This window comes from Barbatula barbatula (genome assembly GCF_947034865.1).
Source record: "Barbatula barbatula genome assembly, chromosome: 14".
Taxonomy (NCBI): domain Eukaryota; kingdom Metazoa; phylum Chordata; class Actinopteri; order Cypriniformes; family Nemacheilidae; genus Barbatula; species Barbatula barbatula.
This window is the reverse complement of record NC_136777.1, coordinates 3,760,579-3,781,303: the sequence shown is the minus strand read 5'-3', so window position 1 is coordinate 3,781,303 and position 20,725 is coordinate 3,760,579. Positions and strand designations below refer to the sequence as shown.

General features: G+C 37.9%; 1 protein-coding gene across 1 annotated transcript; it reads right to left on the bottom strand.

Moving 5' to 3' along the window:
• Nucleotides 1–485: 485 nt before the first annotated feature.
• Nucleotides 486–20,380, bottom strand: loxl4 (lysyl oxidase-like 4). The gene is made up of 15 exons (XM_079472395.1): nt 20,337–20,380; nt 19,419–19,734; nt 18,554–18,879; nt 18,146–18,360; nt 12,091–12,129; nt 11,598–11,811; nt 11,331–11,511; nt 7,652–7,806; nt 6,951–7,118; nt 6,191–6,353; nt 5,874–6,117; nt 4,613–4,728; nt 4,394–4,530; nt 2,927–3,038; nt 486–2,843 (listed from the first exon to the last, which is right to left on the bottom strand). Exons 2-15 carry the CDS (start codon nt 19,711–19,713, stop codon nt 2,773–2,775), a joined length of 2,436 nt encoding a protein of 811 aa, XP_079328521.1. The 5' UTR covers nt 19,714–19,734; nt 20,337–20,380; the 3' UTR covers nt 486–2,772.
• Between the last annotated feature and the right edge of the window lie 345 nt (nt 20,381–20,725).

The window sequence follows — 20,725 nt, the reverse complement described above, 5'->3', positions numbered from 1 at the left end:
TTTATAATCTAAAATAACATGTCTTAAATTGAATTGCAGTTCGCATTGCATTCTTGACCTATAAACTTGACTTGTTTTATTGCTTTTCACTGCAGGGCCAGTTTCCCAATAAACGGAAAGCAAAAGTCTAAAAAAACGATATCATCCCATATAAATGACACAATTTTGCTGATCAAATATTATGCATGTCTAGCTGAACTGTGCTTTGACTCATGAGTGTGAACTGCAGTCGTAAAGACGTGATAAATGTGTATTATGACCTTCAGCTTTTGCTTGCAGCGATGGACAATATAAGTCTAAACTGTGACACTATTTTATCACTATTTTCTTTATGTATTTGGTCATTTACACAACAAGGAAATGCTAATGTGACAGCATCGTGCCTTAAGCTTACAGACTTAAGCTCACCATCTCCAAAATAACAAAATGTACAAATGCTTTTATCATTAAATTTGTTCCAAAAAACAAGAAGCATAAACTCTTTTACAAACAAACATTTATTGATGATTGAGTCATTGTGCAATGAATCGTGAGACACAATAAGGAAAGAAACAAAGTACAGATAGCTAAATGAAACCTGATGAGCAATACATATATTCACATTTACTGTAAGATCAGCTGTTTGCGTTGACTTATTACCCTAACATCCACCACGAGAGTAACAAGAGTCTTAAATCAAGTTGCATTTTCTGGAATGATTTTGGTATTGCCTTTCCATGTAGCTGGCTGGCCAAGTCAAGTTGAACTTGAATACACGTTCCATCCCTGAGGGAACCGCACCATTTCATTTGAAAGATGTATGTAACGTCTGCATCTTAAAAAACTCCTAGGACACTTCACAATTAGCATCAAAAGTTATTTGAAGTCATGGACTGAAACTGGAATTTATGTCGCATTTAAGCATACAGTAACATGGTGTATTAAACCATAAATTAAAACACATGACAAATAAAAGATTAAACGTACACATGTGTAGCAAACTAAAAGTACACCGAATATGGGGCAGAAAATGTCATTACAAAAATTTTAAAATGGCATAACAGTATATAGTTAAACAAATCAACAGTATTGTCATAGGAAGAGATGGTTCTGCACGCAAAAGCAAGTTGGTGTAATATCCATGCACTAAACATCGACTAACTTTAAAGTCTTTAGGGCCCATAAGTTCTGTTATATAATTTAGAACCTTTAAACAAGTTTTATCAGTAAATTTTGTATTGGATTGTACATGTTATTATTGAATCTGTCATTGTTTTATAACCCATATTTGATATTGTGGGATATTATTGTTGTTTTTGTTTGTTTGTTTTGTGTTCATGTGTATTCGTGCTTAGTCTTTGTTTTGTTGTTTGTAATGTTTGTGTATTATGTATTATGTACTGCGGGCCCCCCTCGAAAACGAGATGTTTCATCTCAAGGGGTTTATCCCAATAACTAAAACAATAAGGCCAAAATGGTTTGTGAAATCAAGCCTGACAGGTTACAATTTAAATTTAATAAAAATAAAGGACAAGAAAAAACATTTAAACATGATAATTTGGGATAAACAGTAGAAAGAAATTACATATCAGTTCATAGCATGCACACTATCAGTCATGTACTGCGCAAATAGATGCAAATGTAAATAATAATTTAAATAAACACTTTTTTTAGTGTATAATGTTCACTATTTATAGGCAAACATTACAATATAGGCAAAGAAGTGTTTACTGCTTTAAGAATATGTTCTTAAAGATCACTGCTTTGCACAAAGTCAGATTTTTCTTTAGGGCTGTTTACAACTTTGTAACAATTAAGGCTTAATGCTGTAGTTTTCTAAAGCTTCAAGTACGCACTAGACTAAGGCAACATCTCATTCAACCACTCGAACCAAATAGCAAGCGTTTATTAATTTATTTATAAAACTCTTACCTAGAAAACTAGTTTAAAATATTAAATAAATTAATCCTCAGCATATACAATATCCCTTGTTATCCTTAAAAATTCAGGAGAGTCATCGACAAACATATATCGATAAAGGAAAGGAAGTACGAATACCAAAACGATTAACAAACAAACAGAAGTGTGTGTTGATACAGGGTAATGACTGGCCCTAATACCAGAATACTGACGGCCCATCGATAAAGTGCATAACCCAAACAAAAGAACTGAAATGAACTGGAAAAAGTACAAACTTAAATCTTAAATCATATTGGTAATACAATTATATTAAAGACGTCTGCACAAAAACACATCAATCTGTACTATCTTGTTTGGTAAAATATACATTTAACAAAAAGTTAAAAAACTTAAGTTTGGTTTAAAATGAATTATACGGAGGAATTTATTTTAAAATAACATGTCAGGAATAAATATAATTCTTTAGACAAAAAAAGAACAGTTATTTTCTTACAGTCTCGTTGTACCAAGAGCTACAAATGTTGTGTTCCAGTCGAATGAAACCGACAACAATTTCACTTAATAAAACTACCAACTTTATTTAATCTAAAAGAAAAGGTGAATACACACTTCCACAACAAACACCGTTTGAGTGTTGACCCTGTTTGTGTTTGTTAGGATAGTGTGAACCTTAACTCTTATTCATCAGGTTAATTTTCCTTCAGGTGTTTTCAAACAATTCAATGCCAAACAGTTTAGCTATGTTGAAGATGTTTCACACTCTGTGGTGGTGGTAGACTGTTCTAAGACCAGTTAATATCATCTTTTCCTCTTCTGTGGCATTTTAAGGAGCCCTGGACAAACATCATCTCCTCTCACCTCTCTTTGATCGGCTCAGACGAAGTTATTAGTGATCTGACGCTGATGCTCAAATAAATCCTCGGTTTCAGCGCTGTAGGCGTCACCTGTGAAGCAAACGTGAATCAGACACGGTATAAAGACCACTGAAACACGTGCGTGTCTTTTGGTTTGTTATGGGGTCTCGTACCTGCGTGACAGCCGTACATGAAAACTCTCTGGCCATCGTATCTGCATCGACAGCGCATGACGTTGTTCATAAAGTCGGATTCGGCCATGTCCAGTGATGGATTGACCTCAACCTGACAAAACACACAAAAATTATTCTTGTTTTATACACGGCTGGTAATATTTTAGAGCAAAACAAGCTTGAAGCATCCTGGGAGAGACTTTACAATCTTCTGTACTGACACAGCCTTGGGTTTAATTCTAGGAATCAGATGAACTGTCTGAACTGTAGGTGTCTTTTACTATGCCAAATGGAACAATAGTGTTTTCTTTCATTTTATCACGGAATTGTAAAACTTTCACAGTTCTAGTTTTCTCGTCAAACCAAAATGAGTCAACGCGTCCTTCCATATTACACTTGTACCATTGCAATATATTCATTTACAACTATGAAAAGTTTAGGCAGGGTATGGGCACAAAAGTGTCTTTGAGAGACTTCCATTATTCTATGTAAATGGAGAAAATCATTGAAGCAGATGTGATTATGCCTGTTGGGCTTCTGAAGCACTGAAAGCTAAATCTGAAATGCTGAGTCAACTGTTCACCCGTATTATTTTTACCATAATACAATGAAAACCTTTTTCTTAGCAGCCGCTCTTAAGGTAATTATTTTGCGAGCACTGTAAAAATTTGAGTGTTACTTATCTTTCGTTGCATTTTTTTTTTAATGACAAGACCAGTTTGACCATATGCTTGAGCGAGAAAGTGCCGGTACAGCAGGCGGGTGTGAACTCCTCTGAATCTAATCGACCATGTCTAATGGAGGGATATAGCACGTTTCGCTCTTCCAATGGGGAATGCTTACAATCGGGTTATTTTTGGTACAAGTAACTCAGGAAAATGTTGCTTTTGCTGTATTATGAACTAGAACAGGTTGAAATGAGATGGCTGGCATGTTGGCATCTTTACGGAGACATACAAGCAGGACGTTATGACCTTTGAGTATCACTGGAGCTCTCCGCCGGGCCGTTTATAGCTCGCCCTGATGCTGGTTTGTAATTTGCATCTGGCAAACATGCCTAAAATACATGCAAATCTGTCACAGCGACGTTTTGTGTAAATAAATCTTCAGAATGGTCAAGACACGAAGGTACGTTGTAATTAAAATAAAGCTTCACGTCAACCTATGTTTTACAGCTGGGATGTATAAAAGGCCTCTTGATTGGACCCTAAGCAGTTTCTTCATTGGTTGGTTGTGCATGCAAAACTCGAGGCCCCAGAGATCTCAGAGACCACAATGATTTGGATGATTAAGACGTTCTACAGTTAATGACAGAGGAAAACGTGGCTAAACGACATCCTGAAATGAGAATCTACCCTTTAAACAAATCCCACCACTATTTCATGTTATTTGGGGAATTGTAATAAACTCGTTCTGAACTGGCGAAGCGGTTTTAAATTGTGCATTTGAGTCCTGGAAACAGCGTACCTGCATGATGTAGTCTCCGGGCCTCACATCCGTGATGTCTATCCACTGACAGTCGATATCGTGGCGGTAGGTGTCCCAACAACCCACCGAAATCCCTTGATCTCCATAGTTGTAACATGAAAATCGTTTGTTAAGTCCTAATGAAGAAACAAAAAACATTTTATATTTGAACTGTGGTGAATTGCAGTCGACCAAGATTTTCAGTAGCTGGTGTTTTACCCTCAGGGCAGTAGGTGTCCTCCAAACAGAAACTGGCTTTGTGTCCTTCGGCCACGCGGCTTCCGTTAAGCGTCAGAAGGTCGTAATGAGTGAAAACTTCAATGCTGTGATAATGCCTGAATCAACAATATTTCAAACTCAATTACAATACAATAAATAAATCATATTAATGCTTGATATTTTATTCGAGAAGACAACCATAGTATTTCTGATACTTTAGATCACATGTTTGAAATGTGATTTCTTTAGCTAGTGCTGGGTAAGATTATGATATGAGAGAAGACTGCTGATGATACAAAATTACAGAATATTGTTGAAAATTAAGATTACTGCGTGAACACCAACAGGCAATTCCACAAGCAGTGCAAAATGCAACTCTTCATTATCAAAATGGTGACAGCAAGCAACACATGTGTGGAAAGAGACACAAAAGTGTCCAACAAAGGGAAGTAGCACGACCTCCTTTGCATCACATTAAACAGCATTTACAGTACTTTTCATTTAATGAAATAATGTTGGTCAATAGGTCTAGGTTTTATTGCACTTTTGCACTACAACTTGTTCTATCCATATCATGCTTATTTTAATTGGGGAGACAACAAAAAAATACTATTCTTTTTTTATTCTAGAGCAAAAACTAAAATATTGATAGACGTACATCAATATCTTTCCTAATTTTGATGATATTTGACACAACAACCACCTTTCAACTTCTCTGCAGTTTAAAACAAGTTAGCGATACCTTAGCAACGGTTTCTCAATACCATAGCAACCACTCAAAACACCCAACAGCCTCACAGAGTTTTGCACTGGTAAGTGGCACTTGAGATCTCATTAACATTTTAAGCCGGCTAGTGAACTTGAGGAGAACAAAAGGTCACTATGGACCACTGCCTAATGACCTCACTGCTCCTACACCAAGGTGTTGGCTGCCACAGTAACACCCTTAACAGGAAGTTGCTGTGATGCTGACGAGGTTGCGTTTGCGGGTCTGTTTACTCTATTCGCCTGAATGGACGCCTTTCAAATGCCAACTTCTCTGGTGTTGTTTTTAGAGATTAACAAAACAGGTTTGGTCCACGAACACGCAGAACCCAAAACTCCCCCACAACAGTGCGCCTTGTTCCCGCAGAATGGCTTTGCAATTATTTTGAAAAAACAGGAAAAAGGGAGTGATGCTGGCTGCTAACAAATTAAAAAAAAGACAGAGGGCCCTTGTTAGGGGGCAAGATGACCGAACTATGCGAACAACAAAGCTCACCTGTGGCACTGGTGCCAGGTCCAAGACTCGCGTGTTGCACGGGGACGGAAGTCGGCTCTGCCCAAGTTCATGATTCGGGAGGAGAAGCGCAGAAGGCGCCGGTGACCGTATGGCCAGTTCATACGTTTGGCAGAGGAGGAAAGACAGTTCTCTTCATGAGCACAGGTGAGCAGGTGCAGAGGTCTGTCCTCCAGGTAAGAGCTCTCCTGCACAAGTTGGGCATCCAAAACAAGGTCGGGTGCCGCTGAACACAGGATACTGTTTAGTTAGGATTCATCAGTCTAGATACAATTATAATATTTATTTAGGAAGCTTACTTTCAGAACAGGTGACGCCAGCAGCTTTCGCCCCGCCTCCTCGAGGGCAGTGGACGTGACTATTACGACGGCACTGCTGGATGGAGAGTTCAGTTCCAACACAGTGAGTTCCGCTTAACACCACTTCCTCTGCTGCAGGGTCCCCTTGCCAATAATATGTGTCCTGAGAGTAAAATAATAAAAACATTAGTAATGTGATTAATAATAACAACAATAACAATACAAAGTTATGCAATAAATTATTACTTCTATTATTATAATACTTATGATACTAATCATATAAATATGTTAGATATATTTATTTATAATATTAATGAATTCAAATCTATTGTGGTTATTATTATTTGTATGATACATTTGTTGTACTGAATGTAATTAATGAAATGGACAAAAACTCCAAATTTGAGGCATATATGACCTTTACATATTAAAGGTATCTCACAATAAATGTACTGTATACTGTACAATAAGACTTGTGAAAGAACAGTATTCCTGCCCTAATATATAGCTGAAAACAGCACTGGTATATGCATTCTGTCATTATGTCTTTAAATTCAAAGTTTACTGTTAACTTCTCACACCCTTCCTTTCCACAAAACAACTCCTGTATAAAACTAATGTTCCCCCGAAATATCCCACCCCTAACACACCCACGGTAACCTCTCAAACACACACACACACACACTGAGGCAAGCAAAGCAAATAAAACAAGAGACATATTCAGGTGATATCACTGGAAAACATTCTGCAGTCGGCTCACCTGATGGGCACTCGCAGCGAACCCAAGGCCCAGCTGCCTGCACACCACCATAGCTTCATTTATTCCCCAGTTCTCACTGCAAACTGCCCCCCATCGCTTTCTGCCCCCCACCTCTATGAGCACCTCCACGCGTCCCTCGCCCGTGTCCCGGCCCCCTGCAAGCCGCACCTGAAACAAAAGTCACAAAAGAGAAAAGTGTGTAGATATTCGCATGACTGATGCATGGCAAAATAACTAATGGTTTTGACTTAAAAGTGCAGGTTTAATGGCATATTAATGGGGATAAATGTTTTCTGGGTGACTTGGAATGCGTGAGAGGCACAAGGGTACACTCTCAAAAATAGAGTAATCTTGCATATGTTAAAAAGATGTGATGCTTTGTAAAAATATTGCATTGTGGACAACAGTACTTGCATGGACCTGTTTTTTCCAACATTTTCCACCAACTTTTTTCCAATCCTATAACTTAAATATTTATGCATAATTCTTCACTTATGCTTGAAATATAACTTAAATTATTGTCATATGTAACTAGAAAAACAAACACACTGACCCCTTTCTTTTGGCCATTTGAGATCGGGGTTATGGTTGTACAGTATAATACACCACTTATTTTTGTTAGGACACTGTTTTTAACAGCTTGGGGCACATTATAAATCGTGTTAACCCATTGACCTGCAAGAAGGGGTCTTTAGGCTTACCGTGGTCTCCAGTCCTGTTTTAGGAACATGGCATCTAACGGAAGCATCTAGGTTGTGTTTAAATGTCCAGGCAGGGACTTCCTGGAAGTAGCAGTCTAGAATAGAACGTTCTGTGCCTGTACACTGCACAGAGTTCATATGGATCAGCCCTGTTCCTGTAAAACAAACAATCAGTAGATGTCACTGGAGCTTTCCAAGTTCAAAGTCTCAAAAATAAAACAAAAAAAAACAAACACCCAGCCCGATCTGAGTACTCTCACCCATAGAAAACACTGGACACTTTTACACTGCACCTTTGCTAAACCTTCGTTCTAAAACATACTAACAAATCCCACCCTAGCAACATATTATTTGATGCAATATTTGTCTTTCCTTTTAAATTGACAAAAAAGTTATTTCAAGTGTGCTAATAGTATGTCTTTTAACCTAAAAATAAGAAAGTACACTTGCACTTTTATGTACTTACCAAAAATATACAAGTTAAAATTGCACTCTTTTAATATTTTAATGTGTGTATACTTGAAATATAGCTTTAACTGTCTTTGAAGTATATAATTAATACCTTAATTGTAACTAATAATTTATATATTTATATAATCAAATATAAGTACAGGTTGATATTTAGGTCACTTAGCAAACTTACAAATACAGTTGAACTAGTAGTTTACAGAGAGTATACTTTTAACTGTACTTGTAGTTCTGTACACGTGTAGTATAATTGCAGTATAACGAATAATCAAGCATGCATTCATAAATTAAAAAGTGGGTCATTTTTGTCCCTAGGTAGTATTGAAATAGTACACTAACAAGTATACTACTAGAACATTTATATTAGAATACTTACTGTACTACATAAAGTATTCTTAAAAATACTTTACTTGCAGTACATACACTAAACAACTAAAACTTGAAGCAAATGTATTTTTTATGGGGTTTTTTAAACTATCCAAAAATATGCCACTACAACATTGGTATTATAACCAAATGAAAAATGCTAAGTTTTACAATGAATTGATAAGTGTTATAATGTATTAACCTTAGTTACAATTATTCATGAGACATTAAAACTACTTTTATAAAGCATTATACAGTACGTATATGTTTTAAGACAGATTTGAATCATTTCACTGCACATTTTACCCCTCATGCAATATAAAGATAATAAATGGAGCCTTGCGAATGTTCAATGCTTATAAAAGACTATACAAAGACTGCATTCCTCTCCTCTTACAGGCACACACCTGTAAGGGCCACACGTGAGTCAGATCACAATCAAAGGTGTGACACAGTTCATTTCTCTCTTTTACTTTTACTTTTATTGTAAAACCTGGTCTCAATTACTTGGTAAACCAGAGGGCATCACGTCATCAGCTTGCTAAATTTCTCCTGTGAATCCTATGAGGATGTACAATGCACTAAACAGCATAAATACACCGAAACAGAATTTAAATTAAATGATAAGATTTTTCTTCATCTCTAGGGAACTTCAGGGCATGGAATAAAATACAGAGCAAACAGCCTTCCGATCAAATGGATCATTTTCTACCCAACCAAAATGATTTATTTCTGAAACAAAAATGATAGACCCTGCAAACAAACATGGCAGTTGCCTTGGCCTCATTTCGGGAGGGCAGAATGCGACATTTAAACTGGATATGTCCACAGAGAAAATTACATATAATCAAGGATGTATGTATTCAAGTTTGGCGGTTACCATACGCAAGTTTAACCATCCGTCAGCTGCAAAACTGTATTGATCAAACTGAATCTGAATGATGGAGAAAACATATCCAAATACTTGCATAAAAAACATACACAAACACACCAATGGACAGATAGACAAAACATTTGCGTGTATAATTTTGGAATTAATAAGAGAAACATGGTAAAGTGAAAACTATCAAATTAAAGACAACATTTCCATCACATGCTGAAAAAGGCCAGTGGGTAACATGAAAATGAAAGCAAAGATTAAGTAGTCCAACAGTGGCCAATGGAAAGGGAGTGACTGCGCAAAACCGTTTCACTAGACTGTGGTTTACGGAAAATGGACATTTTCTCCCCACTAGAATTAAACTACGTATATATTCAGCATTAATGGTGTTTTTCTTTCATGGGATGACTATGATCCCTATTTTAGGAGCAGATTAAAAGACTATATAAGAAATATTACTGCCAACATCCGTGGAAGAACCGTACGCTCTGCATGAAGATTTTTTTTACTTCCAAATATTGTGTGTGATGGATATCTGCGTAAAAAGAAAGTGTGGGTGTAAAACGAGAGAGAACATTGTCTATTTGGCTTCACTGGGGTGTTTCTTAGTGATATGGCATAAGACATGAAGTTATGTAAAACGAGATAGTTTTACTTTCATCTAACTGGGAGGTCAGGCTTAGATGATGCTTCAACCGTATATGTTGCTTTACGCTACATTGTCCCTTAAGAAAATTCACTTTATCACACAGCTTGAGCAAGTTGCATAACACGTCTGGTTAAACCTTTTTTCTTTTTCACAGTAGTGCATTTTTATGTTTATAAAGCAGTGCAATGCAAGCTATACAGACTATTATTTAGAATAACATCCAAAAAAAAGAACCACAGTCCTTTTTAACTGTCCAGCTCTCTTCTGTCATCAAAATGCTCATTTCGGCCTCATTTTCACTCGGTATATGTTTATGTGGCCTCGGCTGTGCCAGGAAAATTACACGTGACAATAAAGTGCCTAAAGCTATGGAGATTGCACTAAGCTTTGCCTCCTCCGATGCCAAACTGTGTAAAATCTAAAACGTAGCTAGAGAAGGACTTTAACAATACTGCCTAATAAACCGAATGACATTTACAGAGAACAAAAGCAGTTAATCTATCTGACGGCTGAAGATGAATTGATGAGCTGATTAAGCGAATATATGAGGAACAAAGTCACGTCATGTTCGGGACAGATGTTTCATGAGACATATCACAAATGACACAACCACAATGAAGCCACAATGAATACTCTCAGTCGTAACGTCAAATCTATACATTCTTTATGGCTGGAAAGAAGTATTTTTGTCCTGCATTTTCTTGGCAAAAAGTTAAATTTGGATCTTCCTGCTGGTACAGTTCAACCCATTTTTTTGTAATGTGAATGCTGAAGGGTTTTTGGAGAAGCCCTGATCTTTTATTCCACAATACGTCTTCCTTCACTTCTTTGAATGTGTAACACTGACTTCCTGTTTGGTTTCCAAATGTAAAGAGTAACAATCGCTGTGTCTGTGTTTTTGTAAAGTGTCCAGTAAATTGCTACTGTCATCGCTTTTCTTTGGCTGTGCAATTACCCCGTCCTTTCAGACTGGACAAACACAGATCTGATGGGCAGCGTGTCTCCTCTCTCAGCCAAACTAAACTCACGCACAGTGCCGATCTGAACTCAACCGAGAATCACAGAAGGTTCAGGGAAAGTTTTTTCTACATCGTCGCTACCGAGGAACGTATGTTTTGTAGCGGAAGATTGAATGTGAGCGTTTCGCACATCGCCTCTGTGTTGAAACCGGTCTCTTAGAGAAGCATTTGCAAGCGGTGCTTATCTGACTTCTCCGGAAATCTTTATTGTGGCTAACTCAGCGTAAATCTAATCCCCTTCACAATGATTCACCTTCTACACAATTTGAAGCTTCTCAATGTTAATCTTCCTCTTACCTTGCCCCATGTATGCCCCAGTAAGAGCTTCTTTGGCAGTGCCGAAGCCCAGCTCTCTGCACACCACGCTGGCTGAGATACGATCCCATAGATGGTCAACCACAGTTCCCCACTTTCCTTCTTTCAGAACCTCAACTCTTCCTTCTCCCAGACGTGGGCCTGCTTTTAGACGCACCGACAGCTATGAGAGGAGACAAAAACACAGCAGATTTTAGAGTTACATTTATTTAAATACATACAAAAAAATAAAAGATGTTTATTATGTACCGCGGCAGGGTGAGGGGCCTGGGGTCTGCCGGAGGACATACGGATGAACTGGGGTCCTGGCACACAGCGAGCCACAACATGTCGGCCATTCTTACATGGGACGGGGCTTCTGGGGATAGACAGCTGAGCGTGGCAATCTGCTAGACTGGGTTCTGTGCCCAGACAATGCACTTTCTCAACCCAGGATCCCTTCTTCTTAGTCATTTGACTCAGTCTGTGATACAAATTAAGCAGGTGTCAGTGTACAAAGGGCATCGTGTTTTCATAAACAAAGACAAAGATCATAAACAAATCATAAAAGAAAAATAAAGTACATTTACATTAAACACAGTGATGTAGGCTTATGTACATAGGGTTGGTATCGTGTTGTGTTTGCGAGGTACTGTTTGAGTAAAATCTAAATACGGTATCATATCTTTAATTTTTTAAAATATATTTTAGTTTTTTAGTTTCGTTCCATAAAGAAAGTGAATGAAAAGCAAAGTGACTTTACCTGGTTGTTGAATCCTTGACTTTCTTATCCCATATTTTTCTGTAAAAGAAAAAAGAACATAATAAAAATGTGTTTCACATTATATTGCACTTCACTTTGGAGAACGAGTTAAGAGGTTTTGTCATAAGCAACCGTGAAACTCCTTGTTCCAGGCCTTCAGCACTATATCATTTGTGTCTTTAATGTAAAAGATGAAATCTGTGTGTTTAAACTGTAAAAACATCAACACATGGGTGGATTACGTTAAAGCCGTGTTGAGTTCAGAATCTACACTCCCAAAGCGTCATCTGTCTTGAAATTAAACAAGAATAATAACAGATGGTGCAGACGCCTAATCACACACTTGTATGTTTCAACTTAACCTACCACGGAATGAGCTTTCAAAAATGTTGATTCTATAAACAGATATTTCCACTGGCAGGAATGATGGCATGCAGGAATAGAAACAGCAAGACATCCAAAAAACAAACAGCAAGGAAAACCAAGACCGAGAGAGAGACATCCATCTGTCTGTGAGAACATCTACTGCTAATGCACTTGTAAACACAGCGAGACATTATATCACCATCACTGTCATCATCAACATCATTATCATCTCAGTAAATGTGTCTCGTTTGTGACGGTAAAATACTTTCTCCTACCACAACTTGATATACAGAGACAACTAACTGTAAACATACGTAGGTTGATATCCCTGAAAAGTCTTAACGTTGTGGCTCTGTGGTGCTTTCTACATTGTTCGGTTTCTCTAAACATCCCATCCAGACCCATACATCACCACTGACTAAACCAACGTTTTTTTAGTATCCAGAGACTTTACTATCCATCCATCCTATTCTCTAGAACGCATATCCTATGTAGGGTCTTAAATAGTCTAATAACCTGGTCAGTAGGACTACGGGATATGAGTACTTAAATAGGTCCTTAATAGAAACAAATATGTCAATGTACATATCGGATCCATCTTCACGAATGCAATTTGAGTGAGAAAAGAAACTCAAGTGAAATTCTGTGTGGGATTACCACTTTAATCGCTTTATAAAATTTTCTGGATGTTTCTACCGACACGTAGTAACTTTGTAGTAATTTTCTGCATCTACAGAACGTCAGCTTTTCTAAGTGAATTTCCACACCAACTCTTGTGTCAAGCCGTTCATTTTCACAGTAAATATGTGAAGAATAAAGAAAATCCCTGAACTTTCCACATTTACTTTCAAAAACATATACAGTCTTCAGTTTCATCCCTCTGAAGGCATTGTACAGTAGCGGGTTTGATTTAGACTGACTGAGGTGACCGGAGGAGATAACATTAGTTAAACGCATCTCTTCAGACAACAAAACAGTTTTTCTTTCATTTGTTCTGACAGACTTTGGCACTTGAATACCTGCTTGTGTAATTAGTCTGAGAGTCCCACCCTTATTTGACTGCTGAACCAAGAAAACTTAATGATAGAGAGAAAAAGAGCCGGTATGTGTCTGAGACAACAATCATGCCACTGTTTTAAGCATTAGTCTATACACACACACACACACACACACACCAAATTGACTCTTACAAGCTGTCAGAAAACATGCATTTATAGTCAAACAATAAGGCCATGATACATTTTGAATATCATTATGGAACAACCATTATTTGAATAACATTCATTATATCACTTAATAAAATGAACTTGAAGTATACTTATTATTTTCTAAGTATACTTAAGCAGTTAACTTCAAGTACTTAAGGGGGCAGTTTACCCCAAAGACTTGAGTTGCCTCAAATCTATATAAATATTTCTGTACTGATGAACACAGAGAAAGGCATTTGGAGGAATGCTTGGTACCGAACAGGTCTTAGCCCACATATACTCCCATAGAAGGAAAAATGACAATGGTAGTTAAAAGTGCCCCGGAACGGTTTGCTGTCCTACATTCTTCAAAATACCTTCTTTTGTGTTCAACAGACCTAATACATCTATTAAGTGTTTGTTCCTACTGTTCCTAAGAATTGTTTGGTTATAAGCATTCTTCCAAATATCTTTCTTTGTGTTCATCAGAGCAAAGATATCCATACAGATTTGGAACAGAATTTTCAATTTTGGGTGAACTGCGAGTTCAAGGATTTTAAATATATTTCATGTAGTAAGTATATACTAATATCGAGGTACTAGTAGTATACTTGTAAGAGTACTTATCTACTTGGGACTAAACTGGCCCATGTTTTGGTTTATAAAAGTGTACCTTCAAGTATTCTTTAAGTGTATCAGTAGTGAACTTTGAGTTCAAAATTAGGACACAATAACTACATTTTGTGTTTTTACTTTAACTATATTACAAGTAAACACATTTGTTATTAACTAGTTATTGGTAAGAAACTAGTTTAATAAATCTTTGTCTTCTTTGTCTATAAAAGTACACTGAAGCTAGTGGTTTTCCTAATTGTCTAATACAGTGGTTCTCAAACTGTTACGTGAACTGAAGCCTGGTGGAACAACAGGAAATAACATTTCGTGTTTTAAAAACAATTTCAAATGTTATATATGATCGATAAATAGAGAATATATCGCATAGAGCCTATATGCAATTTTAATATAGTTGTATGATATATTGTCTATTTATCCTTGGTCGGTGACGTAACTCAGGCGCATGGCAGGGAGCTTCAAACACAGGGCGTGAAAAAAACTGCACATAAAATGTGAATTTGAAATATTTGATTTGCTAATTTTTACCGAATGCAGACCTTACGTAAGGAAAAGCCGTTTAGTTCAGTCACGAACGTCAACGTCACGAACAGGCAAATTGGTTTTATCATTTGCAAGTCATATATGTTATTAAAAGACTTATTTATAATAAATTGTGTAATAAAAAAGTGCCTCTCTAAATATGATTTGCAGCATCCGGGTTACAGGGTGTTATTAGTTTTAATTGAAAATAACAACCTTGAATGTCGCGACTGGCCAATCAGAATAAAGCGTTGAAATGAGCTGTGTAATAAGCTGTAATAACACGTCTCACACTAAACAAGATCAGTAAATGTTCTTTAAATTTGCAGATTGTTGTGCTTTAAATGAGCAAATGTCAAAATTGAAAAACCATAAAAACTGATTTTCTGTCTACTGCCTACTGCCTCAGTGAAGTGATCTGAATGATGCACTTACTTTACACTTAAAATGAACCAAATCCGTTTTCTTAAAAACACTGCGCACCATTTCGATCTTAGTCAAAGGATAATTGAGTGTGAATTGTGGCTTCAAGTCCTTAAATTTTCTTGGTGACAGAGAAGGAGCGTTGTGCTGACACGGCGGCCAAAGGGCGCAGCTATAATTGTAATCTGTCTTTCCCGACTCGCCAGAAACGTAGAAATCTTCTGAGCTGCCCAACGTTTAATTACAGCATCTTCAATGCAGGATCCAGAGAGGGCAGGGCGGCTCGACATCTCCGAGACGCTGAGTGGGCATGCGAGGAGTAGCTCTTTGGTACATCTGCCAAGTCTGGAATATGTACAAAACGCATATACTACACGGTGAGGTCAGGTGCTGGGACCGCTCACAGATGAGGAGCCAAACGGAGAATCCCTAGAAAGTCGGCCACAGAAGCCACTGGCTGCTCTACACGCTCTAATTTAACTTCAAACAGCATCTTCTCGCTGACTTACGTGTCGTTGAATCAAGCATGCGTATGTCCTGTGACTTAAAGATAAGTGGAGCCTGTCTTCGGTCTTATCTGTCGGTGAGAAATATAAGCGCAAAATACATCTTCCTGGTCCCCTGGAGCCAGATGACATTGACCAAAGACCAAAGCCAATTTAACATAACAAGTAAATCTGGTATAAAAGGCATAGGCGGCTGGACGGAGACTCCATCAGCAGGAGAGACATATGGCACATATAGCAAACCTACGACTAAAAAAGCTTGAGGACCGCAGAGCCATAAGATTAAAGTGGTTCTTTTTATAACAAGCTTATGGTTCAACATACCCAAAGCTTATTCATATGACGGGAATGAAATAGTTGCTGTGAGTGTGGTCAGTGAACCACAGTGGTCACCAAGAAGCCAGGATGAACAGTAAATGACAAAAAGAGAAAAGCTGGTAGTAATCCTGTTATTTTTATAAAAATACATTATGAAGAGAGACCAAAAGATTAAACAGATATATGTTCCGCATGCATGTGGCACCGATCAAAGAACCTTTAAAGTAGACTGGTATTCACAGTGCCATCACAGGGGATGGTTAAGATACCAATAAGAATGAAAAATTACTTTAATATCTCATTTATTCATTCTAGTTATTAACGAGATTTAATGGAGAAAATCTATAGTTTTCAGATTTGTATTTTTGAGAAAGAGGCAGAACTCTTCAAAGTTTCCATTAGTTTCAGAAGAGATCACGTCACAAAAAATGTGGTTAAATTAACCTAGAGAATGTCCAGATGATGGTGACAAACAACCCAAAAAAAATCTTCACATTTTCAATAGTACAATTGTTGACGTCCTTGGACAACATAAACGCAAATAGGTTCCTGATGTGGAACACATTGTGTGAGAAAGCAATAGAAGGTCAATGGTGACAATCATTAAGCAAACCCGAAGCTCTTTCTCTAAACACAGACACTTTGAAGGCTTTAAACTGATGCGTCTTTACAAGAACAATCAGCCGGTACATTAGACTTTCTCGCTTAGACCGGACGCTGAGAAGAGACGGTTCGTTTTGGGAAAGCTGAAGATAGTATCAGCAGGTTTGAAAGATCTTTTAATCATTGCTTAAGTGCTTAGGTTTGTGAAAGGTGCCTGGTGAACGGAGATAAGAGAAACAAAAGTGATATTCTAGCAAATAGACGGGGTCAATCTTTTTTAACTTCCCCCTATGTTCACAAACAAACATCATTCTGCCTGCACAGACATGAACTTCTCTACATACTGTACTGCCTCTCAATAAATCCTGCTTGATAAACATTTATGAATCCTCCCCAAAAAGTGATTTTTAAAGAAGCTTTTTTCGAAAAAACTATTATGGAGTGGTATTTTCATGGCTGTTACATCATCACAAATGCAGAGATAGTCACAAAGATTCCCAAACTTTTTCCTCAGGATTTGCTGCTTGCTAAATTGAGGGCTTCAAATCTTTGACACATATTCACTTTTTTCTTGAAGCGTGTAATCGTTATAGACATTGTACTGTAAACTGTCAATTCTAGCACAATTATAAAATAAAACTTTTTACATAGACAGACATTTTTATTTCTCCCATTTACCACTAATTCCTTAGTACACTCTTAAAAATAAAGGTGCTAAAATGGTTCTTCCAAGCGATGCCATAGAACACGATATGAACAGTTTTTGGATCCACAAAGAACCATTCAGACATTCAGGTTTTTTAAAGAACCACATCTTTCTTACCTTTTTATAATGTGAAGTAGATTTTGTGAAGTTTCTTCAGATGTTAAGGGTTCTTTATGGAACCATTTACACAAAAAAAAGGCATCATGAAGCACCTTTATGTTTAATAGTGTATTTCGAAAGTACTTTCAAGCCAGTCTATAATTGTGTGATTACATTTGAGATTTACCCGCCTCTAAATGGCACGTGAATGGAAACAAACTGTGGCTGGTCTCTTTACATGTCTGTCAGAGGGTTTCTTCCAGTGTGTGGGTGGTTCTTGACCAGAACAACCTGCCGTCTGGACTTCATGTCAAAGTCTGGCTATGCTTTAGACTTAGAAACCCTGTCCTGACATTATAAAACTGAACAAGTTCTTGCCAATAACAGTGAATTTGGTGGAAAATGTTGGGTTTCAATATGATACCTCAAGACCAAACCATAGAAGAACCTATTGGTTCCATAAAGAACCTTTAACATCTGAAGAACATTTCAGTTTCACAATAGGTTCTTTGTGGCCAAAAAAGGTTCGTCAGATTATAAAAAGGTAAGTAAGAGATGGTTCTTTAAAGAACATTTGTCTGAAGGGTTCTTTGTGGAACCAAAAATGGTCATTTTATGGCATCGCTGTGAAGAACCTTTTAAGCACTTTTATTTTAACCGTTTATTCAGTAGAAAGTTCAGAACTTACTTACTTATAAGTGTTCATGTTCGGCTTTTCTGCGTCAGGAAAGCCCAGCATTCCACACACGACCCTGCTGCTGTTTAGACTCCAGCCTTTATCACACACCTGCCTCCATCTCCCAGCATGCTTCACTTCCACCACGCCCTCTGTGATAAGGGCACGGGTCTTTGCAGCCATCAGAACTGGCCGCAGACGCACTTCCTCAATCCTCACCTTTCTGGCTGACTAGAGAAAAAAACAGACAGTGTTTTTTTATTTATTTCATATTTTTGTGAAGAGCTCTTAACACTGGAAAATAGATTTGAGTGTCTGTTGCAATGACTTTTAATAAAAAGTCACATGGCATATTAGACTTATTTGACTGGCTCCCAAAAAAACTGTGTGACAAGTGAGATCTACAATGTCACCAGGCGCTTACAGGATTTTGAAGCTGCGGTCTAGAAAACTGATCCCATCTCTGACCATCCTCTGAATGTCGATTGCCTTGTCTCTGTGGTGCGGGTGACCTTGAACTGGAGTAAATGTCCTGCCAACGGTTTGTGGTGACCGCGTTTGGTCGCAGAGCAATGGAGTGCCCTCTTCTGGACACTCCGGGATGCACTTGGTCCAACCTTCTCTCTGGACTACAGACCACCCCTAGGTCCTCAGAGTGCTTGCAGTCGTGCACACCCCACCCGTTCGACTTGCAGTCGTTCAGAGTAACCTCTGTCCCAACACACCTCACATTATCCATCCAAATCGGGCCTGTAACAGATGTTGTGCGGTTATAAATGCATGATAATTATGTGTGTATGTGTCAAGGGAGACCATTAAAAGCAGTTACCACCAGCACTTTTTTCCTCAAGAAATGATATGCGTAAGTATGAAGCAGAAGGCTACAAACAACACAATTCTACATTTCAAGAAAATGGGAAAGAGCTGTCACCCGCTCGCAAGCGTTACAACAGAGCTGTCTGAAGGGCTTGTTTTTGGTTTAATGACAGTGTTGTCTTGCCAACTAAGTGTTATACATACTTCGGGTTAGTGGCTGTCTTTATAGCTGCCTTAAAGTGAAATTACAGGGAGTGATTCTGGACGATGTAAAGAACAGTAGCTCTCTGCACATGCACTGCTAAGAAATCGTTATCTAACTCTTCGTAACCATTTCCTCACCCCCATGTTGAAAAAGCAAGGGCATTTAAATAATAAAAAAAGTTAATTTTAGATGAACAATCCCTATAAGAAGTCCAAAATGCAGAGCCACTGTGATTTTATTAAATGTTGTAATTTGGTAATCCACTCACCCTCTCCTTCTCCATACTGGGCACTATGCGCCCACGTTATGCCACTTTGGAATCCAAGTTCCCTACACACTACATTAGCCAGTTTAATATCGACCTCGTCGTCACATATGGTGCCCCATGTCCCGTTGTGCAAGACCTCCACCCTTCCTTCGTTTTCCCTGTTGCCGATTCCTGCCAGGCGAACCATGGCCGCTGGAGCGCGCGCTGACCGGCCTGGCGACCCTGGACGCGAGTGCGCACACACGAAGAGAAGCGCGAGAAGCAGCACACACGGGGAGCAGATGGCCGGATTCATGATCGCGCACAGGTGAGGCTTCTGGAACATAAAACAAGATCGGCCCAGTTACCAAAATTGACTTTTATCATACAGGAGGATGCAGAATTATACAGTGACGCTTTACGTTAACCTAAATCATATAAACTAGCTTATGTGCAGTTAATTGGGGGTCATGAGATTTCTGAAGCTTGGGACAAACTGGAGCAGGACATATTCAATGTGGGAAAGATATTTTATTACGCAAATACATTTTGCTGAAGGAAACCCAACATACGTTGTGACATTATAGACAATCTGCATTATCATCTTTTTTTCAATCAAAATGTAACAAAAATCACTTATTTTTTGTTTACTTGACAAATGATGTTAGAAAAGTTATATGTTCTAGGTTGACATACAAAGCAGTGTAAAACCCTATCCAATATGTGCCATCCTAACAACAAAGCTATTATTTGGTCAACTTTTAGACATTAGAAACGCAAACTTTGTATGTCAGATAAATTCATTCAGCAACGGCCCTTTTAGGGTGAAAACACCAAAAGCAAAAGCAACTAAAGCAGAAGTCATGCACGGTGACCCTGAGATAAAAAAAAAGTGTTATGCTGAGGCACAAAAAAATTGAAAGTCCAAATTTCACTCACCTGATGGCAGCCACACGTAAGTCAAGTCAGTCACAGAGGAAAGTGAATGAAAGAGTTGAACCTACAGTAAGTCAGTCCCTCACTCTCTCTCTCTCTCTCTCTCTCTCTCCCTCCCTCACTCTCTCTCTCTCCATCACTTCTACATCCCTCCCACAGCTGTCCGTCTTTGTCTTAATGTTCATATAGATGCCTTTCCAACCGAATTGTTAATATTTTAGCTAATTATCAACAAATGTTAATGCAGAACCGAAGAGAACAACATAAATGAAATTCCTTAAATCAAAATTTTGTAGAAGTTCTTTATGGACAAAGATTTACACTGAACAAATATTCATTGTAATACTATTTATATTTTCCTTCAATATTTCTTACATTACACAGCAGTTTGT